General features: G+C 41.6%; 1 protein-coding gene across 1 annotated transcript; it reads left to right on the forward strand.

Moving 5' to 3' along the window:
• The first annotated feature begins 1,622 nt into the window (after positions 1-1,622).
• On the forward strand, positions 1,623-7,007 carry LOC131694869 (uncharacterized). The gene has a single exon (XM_058983376.1). The coding sequence runs from the start codon at positions 1,623-1,625 to the stop codon at positions 7,005-7,007; it is 5,385 nt and encodes a 1,794-aa protein (XP_058839359.1).
• Positions 7,008-7,387: the final 380 nt, after the last annotated feature.

Below are 7,387 nucleotides of genomic sequence, written 5' to 3' on the forward strand. Positions count from 1 at the left end.
TGGACTTGGTTTTCGTATTCAGCGATCCAAAATTAACTGAGGAAACACCTTTCTTCTTAGCTTATCGCGATTACCTTAAAATTGTTAAAATCTGTCACATTAAGATTCTAAAAATATGAAGAATTATTTTTCTGCAATAAAAAATAGAGCAAAAACAAAAAAGTGGAAGTTAAATAAAATTTTTTTTAAACCCGAACTTCTTTGAAAGAAAAATAGAGTATTGTTTTCGTATTCAGCGACCCAAAATTAATCTTGAAAACACTTTTTCTCGTAACTTCATTTTTCTTGTAAACTAGTGTAATCTTATTTAAGACCAAAAGAGATATGTGAAAAACAGAGCAATTTTCACTCGGTGCCTAATAACATCACCAGTTTTTGTCGGATTTTCGTGATCTTAGGCTTAAAGTTCACGTGAGAAGTTTGCCTGTCACATAAGATTTTAAAAGATTTTTTTTCGCTGATTTATTTTTTTATGAAAAATCAACCAAAAATTAGTAATTTTACCAAACACTACTTTTTTTGACTTTGGTTGCTCTTAATCCTAAATTGTTGATAATTCATCCTAACATGTTATACATTTTTGGAATGGGCATATCGTTTGTGTTAATCGGAAGATTTGTTCCTGAGATATTGGCCAAAAACTGCAAAAAGTGCTCAAAAACACCTTTTTTAAAAAAAACACAAAAACGGTTCTTTGAAAAAGAAAATGGATATGATTTTCGTGCTCAGCGACCCAAAATTGACTTAGAAAACACCTTTTTTCTTAACTTCATGAAATTAACCCAACATTTGTAAACTAGTGTTATCGAAACAAGGTAGAGGCATCAAACGGTAAACAAACGTTGTTCATGACGTCATTTTGTTTGATGCATATGTTTTCCCGTGAGTTTGAAGAGAACGGAATGGGTAATAATATATGTTCAGTCCGAACGCGGTCTGAAGAAACCGAGCAGCAGCATTTCCGAAATCAGATGATGCACGAAATACCCCCTCCACTAGCTATCATCATTGGTGTCATCAAGGCTGATGCAATCGCGGAGCAGCATTGCATCATCGTACAGGTATAAAGGTCGCAGTAGCTGCTGCGGGAGATTCATTGTTTTTTCAACCTTTGTGACGAGCGGAACATAAGAATAAATAAGAAATTCCATACAAAGAGTTTAAGCTTTCCATTCAAAGAATAAGAAATTCCTTCCATTTTAAAGAATTGAATGTAGAAATTTTCCATTTACTCTGCAAGAAGTACAGTCCACTTGCAGACCAGCCTGCCATTGGTCGACAGTTCCAGCCGGGACTGTTGGAAAATATTCCGCTGAGCAATTTCACCGAGAGAGAAGCAGCGGCAGCGCCGGTTCTCCACCCGGAGGTTTTTTCCTGCATGGTCAAGTGTTCGTGAGCGAACATTTTTTGGTCCAATCGATCCGGATAGTCATCCCATCAGTGAAATCAAAAGTCGTCGAAGATCCAGAGGAAACGATTTGGTTTGCTGTTACGTGTATAAACATGTCGCGTCGTGAGTGAAAAGTGCAAAGGACTTGTTGGTTCGGTAAAATACGTGTTCGAACACGTTCGTTGAATTCAACAGTGACAATTGACTAGCAAGTGAAAAAAAGTGATTAAAAATGCCGACAAAAAGAACGCCGGCAAAAAAGACACCAGTGAAGAAGAAGGATGCCAATAGCGAAGATGATAACGCTGCTGCTCTTGGGGCTCTTATTCACCTCCGAGGCACAGCTCAAGGAAAAGTCACAAGAATTCGAAATGCTCTAATGGATGGGGACCAACCAGAGTTGAACCAACCGCAAGTGAAAGTGTACTTGAAAAAATTAGAATCCGCTTACGCAGAATTTAATGACTTACATCAGCGCATTGTTGAACAACTCTCCCCTGACGAACGTGAGGAGCACGACCAACACTATTTAGAATTTGATGCTCTGCATGATGAAGTGTCTTTATTTCTCGAAACCTGGCTCGAGAACATTTCAACAAATGTACCGGATTCAACTTCCAGAAACCAACCGGTAATCATACAGCAATCTCTCCCTCGTATCATTCCTTCGTTCGATGGTTGCTATGAGCAGTGGGAGAAGTTCAAAGTTATGTTTCGGGACGTGGTGGATAAGTCCAGTGAATCGCCACGAATAAAACTATACCATTTAGAGAAAGCTCTAGTTGGCAATGCTGCCGGGCTATTAGATGCTAAAACCATTAGCGACGGTAACTACGAGCACGCATGGAAATTGCTCGAAGAAAGATATGAAGACAAAAGACGACTCATCGATCTACATATTGGTGGCCTTTTGGGAATCAAAAAGTGTGGCAAGGAAAGCCACATCGAGCTTAGAACTTTGGTCGAGAAAGTTACCAGTCACATCGAGAACCTGAAATTTCTAGGACAGGAATTCACCGGAATTTCGGAGCAAATTGTGGTGTACCTGATTGCACAAGCTCTAGACGAAGAAACAAAAAAAGCGTGGGAATCAACCGTGAAAAGAGGAGAATTACCGTCATATGAAACTACTATAAGATTCCTGAAGGACCGTGTGTCAGTGTTGGAACGATGCGATGCACCGAGCGAAAGTCAGCATCCAAAGCAACTGCAAAGTTCGTCAAAAATGAGCAAACCACTAGCAAAAGTCAATGCGGCAACAGTTTCCCCAACTTCTGAGCTACGTTGTGAATTCTGTGATTGTAATCATCTGACCTTTAAGTGTCAAATTTTCAACAACCTTTCTGTTGGCGAACGTCTGGAGAAAGTGCGAGAAAAAAACGTGTGTTTCAATTGTTTGCGACGTGGACATCGCGTGACCGACTGCCAGTCGAAAAGATTATGTGCCAAATGTCAAAGAAAGCATCACACACTGCTCCATCACGGTGTCAATTCTACGTCCCCGGCTGCCACAAATGAACCTGGTCAACAAGCGTCGGAGACACCAGCGAATTCAATAGCGCCACTACCAGGCCCAGTTCATCAATCGGAAGTTCAATCGTCAGTGACTGCAGCACATACCCAGCATCCAGCGAAGCCAGCAACGCAGGTGGTGTTGCTAACCGCCTTGGTCGATGTTTTAGATGCGGATCGCCAACCACATCCATGCAGAGCACTGTTGGATTGTGGTTCCCAGGTAAATTTTCTCTCCCATTCCTTGGCAAACGTCTTGAACATTAATGTAGAAGAAGTGAGTGTACCAATATCTGGCATTGGTAGTGTTAAGTGTACAGTGAAGCAAAGAGGAACCGTCCAGGTCCGTTCCAGGTGCACAAAATTCTCATTCGCGTTAAATTGTCTAATTTCACCTAATATAACTGGAAATATTCCGCCAGTTCCAATAGAAATCGAAAATTGGAATATACCCTCTGGCATTAAGTTAGCAGATCCGTGTTTTAACAAACCTGACCAAGTGGATATGCTTATTGGTATGGAAATGTTTTACGAGTTAATGCAACCTGGTTACTTGAGACTTTCTGATGAGCTACCCATCCTGCACAATTCCCACCTTGGATGGATAATTGGTGGAAGGTATCGTGAAAATATGCATTCTGAAGTGGTCCTTAGATCGCACGTGGTGAGTGTAGATCCAATTGAAGAGTTAGTTCAAAAGTTCTGGGAAGTAGAAGGTTTATCTTCAGAAGTCGTCCCATCGACAGAAGCGGAGGACTGCGAAAGGCATTTTCAAGCAACACATCGCCGTGATTCCCGTGGCCGATTTATTGTTCAATTGCCTTTGAAAGACACTGTCTCCCAGTTGAAGGATTCACGTTCACTTGCACTGCGTAGATTTTATCTTTTGGAGTCTAAACTGATTCGGCAACCTGATTTGAAATTTCAATATGACAGTTTCATGGACGAGTATGAATCCTTAGGGCATTGTAAAGAAGTTAAAGAATCCAATGATCCACCCAATTTGCTCAAATGGTATCTTCCGCACCATGCCGTTCTCCGTCCTGGTAATTCGACAACGAAGTGTAGGGTCGTGTTCGATGGCTCTGCCAAGATCAATGGTTATTCGCTTAATGATGCATTAATGGTTGGGCCTACCGTTCAGAGTGAACTTCTGTCTATAATTCTCTGCTTTCGAAAGTATCGGTATGTTCTAAGTGCTGATATAGCCAAGATGTATCGACAAATTCTTGTTGATTCCTGTCATTGTCCACTACAGAGAATCTTCTGGAGAAAGTCACCTAGCGAACCACTTAAAATTTTGGAACTCAACACTGTAACTTATGGAACGGCTTCAGCTCCATATTTGGCAACCAGGTCCCTTTTACAATTGGCTTATGATGAAAGGGACAAGTATCCACTTGCGGCGCGAGTGGTGGAGAAGAATTTCTATGTTGATAATGCATTATTTGGCTCCGATACTTTTGAGGAAGCTCGCGAGTACTGCTTAGAGTTAATAGAGCTACTGAAATCTGGTGGTATGCATCTTCATAAATGGTCATCCAACGATGAAAAATTATTACAGCCTATAGCTCTCGAAGACAGAGATAGCTATACAGCTGTTGGTGATTGCGAAGCAAATGACATCATAAAAACTCTTGGGCTAATGTGGAATCCTGTAAGTGATGAATTTATTTTTGTTTGTCAGCCACCAATCGAATGCGATAGGCCAACTAAACGGCAAGTACTTTCTACAATAGCAAAAATCTTCGATCCTCTAGGGCTAATTTCACCAGTCGTTGTACTTGCCAAAATTCTTATGCAAAAACTTTGGATAAGTAAGCTTGGATGGGATGATTCATTAGATGGAGAACTCTATACACAATGGAAACATTTTTTGACATCACTCCCAATTTCTGATCAGATTCGTATTCCGCGGCAAGTGTTGATAAGTGGAGCGGTATCTTACCAACTACATGGTTTTTCGGATGCATCACAGGCGGCGTATGGCGCTTGCGTATACATACGATCTCTACAGCAGGACGGTACCGCAACAATGAGACTGGTAAGCAGCAAGTCTAAGATAGCTCCCATTACACCTATGACTATTCCGAGAAAGGAACTATTAGCCGCACTACTCCTTTCGCGATTGACGAGAAAGATTTTAACCTCAATTGATCTGTGCATAGAATCAGTGAACCATTGGTGTGATAGTCAAGTTGTATTAGCATGGTTACGAAAGTCCCCACAAAGTTTGCCCATATTCGTTCGCAATAGAACTGCCGAAATAAATAATAGCAAGGAATTTGTGTGGAGATACGTCAGGACAACAGATAATCCAGCTGATATTGTTTCGCGTGGGCAATCTGCTGCCGAGCTGGCGGTGAATGATACTTGGTGGAACGGGCCAGATTTTCTCAGATATATTGATTATCAGATGTGTACTCCTGAGCCCTTGCAAGACTGTGATATTCCTGAATTGAAAGCTCCGGTTATTGTTCACATTGCCATGAACTACGATGAGTTTCCTATATTGACAAAATATGAATCATTCCGCAAAACTCAGAGAATAGTCGCCTATATGCTTCGATTTGCTTCGAACGCGAGGAAGAACAGAGAAAATCGTATTGTCAACCCTTTTCTTACTGTCGTTGAGCTGAGAGAAGCGTTAAAAACGATTGTTGGAGCAATTCAATCTCATGAATTCGCTAAGGAAATTGAATGTGTAGCTAGAGGTGACCCTGAACATCGTCTAAACAACTTAAATCCATTCATTGAGGAAAATCTGTTAAGAGTTGGCGGTAGGATAAGACACGCTTCTCATCTACCTTATGATAGTAAACACCAGTTGCTCCTCCCCAATACAAGCCAAGTAACTCGCAGTCTGATCTCGGCAATTCATCGAGAAAACCTACACGTTGGACCAGCTGGAGTACTCGCCATTCTCAAACACCAGTTCTGGGTACTGAAACCTAGGTCAACGATCAGACAAGTTCTTCGAAAATGCATTGTCTGTTTTAAAACTAAACCATACACCATTGATCAACAGATGGGAGATTTGCCATTTTACCGTTTGAATCCTTCTCCAACATTCCAAAGGGTTGGAATTGATTTTGCTGGCCCTATTCTTATAAAGCAATCAGCACGAAGAGCGGTTCCAGTTAAAGGTTATATCTGCGTATTTGTATGCATGGCAACCAAGGCAATGCATCTTGAAGCGGTAGAAGATTTGTCGACAGAAGCCTTTTTGTCTGCCTTTAAACGTTTTGTTGCCCGAAGAGGTATACCGGAAACAGTGTTCAGCGATAATGGCACAAATTTTATTGGTGCAAGGTCTGAATTGCACCAACTGTACATATTATTCAAGGAAGACTCTACCCAGCAGAAGATTTTCGAATATTGCCAGGTGAAGGAAATTGAGTGGAAAACAATACCCCCTAGCGCACCCCATTTTGGAGGGATCTGGGAAGCCGGCGTTAAAAGTGTCAAATCGGTCCTTAAGAAGGTGTACAAATCCGCTTCCTTGCCTATTATGGAGTTTTCTACTCTCTTGTGTCAAATTGAGGCCATTCTTAATTCTAGACCACTGTTTGCTCACTCCAGCGATCCAAATGATCTGGAAGCGTTAACTCCAGGACACTTTATTATCAACCGCCCATTAACAAGTGTTCCAGAACCATCTTGTGCGGAAATTCCAACAAATCGATTGTCCCGTTGGCAACATATCCAGAAACTTCGTGAACATTTCTGGAAACGTTGGTCTAGAGAATACGTAACAGAACTACAAGTAAGAACTAAATGGTTATCGCAAAGGACGAATGTTCAACCTAACATGATTGTATTGGTAAAGGAAGACAATCTTCCTCCACAAAGCTGGCGAATTGGGCGTGTAACAAATGTGTACCCTGGTCCGGATGGTTTAGTGCGTGTAGTGGATGTTAAAACCAAAACCGGAATTTTCCGGCGTCCCATTCATAAACTTGCTCCTTTACCCATAATCGATAATTCCGCTCCCACTGAGTTAGAATCGATTAATTCGACGTTTGCCAAGTTTTCTGTGGGGGAGAATGTTCAGTCCGAACGCGGTCTGAAGAAACCGAGCAGCAGCATTTCCGAAATCAGATGATGCACGAAATACCCCCTCCACTAGCTATCATCATTGGTGTCATCAAGGCTGATGCAATCGCGGAGCAGCATTGCATCATCGTACAGGTATAAAGGTCGCAGTAGCTGCTGCGGGAGATTCATTGTTTTTTCAACCTTTGTGACGAGCGGAACATAAGAATAAATAAGAAATTCCATACAAAGAGTTTAAGCTTTCCATTCAAAGAATAAGAAATTCCTTCCATTTTAAAGAATTGAATGTAGAAATTTTCCATTTACTCTGCAAGAAGTACAGTCCACTTGCAGACCAGCCTGCCATTGGTCGACAGTTCCAGCCGGGACTGTTGGAAAATATTCCGCTGAGCAATTTCACCGAGAGAGAAGCAGCGGCAGCGCCGGTTC

This window comes from Topomyia yanbarensis, unplaced genomic scaffold (genome assembly GCF_030247195.1).
Source record: "Topomyia yanbarensis strain Yona2022 unplaced genomic scaffold, ASM3024719v1 HiC_scaffold_173, whole genome shotgun sequence".
In the NCBI taxonomy this organism is placed as follows: Eukaryota; Metazoa; Arthropoda; class Insecta; order Diptera; family Culicidae; genus Topomyia; species Topomyia yanbarensis.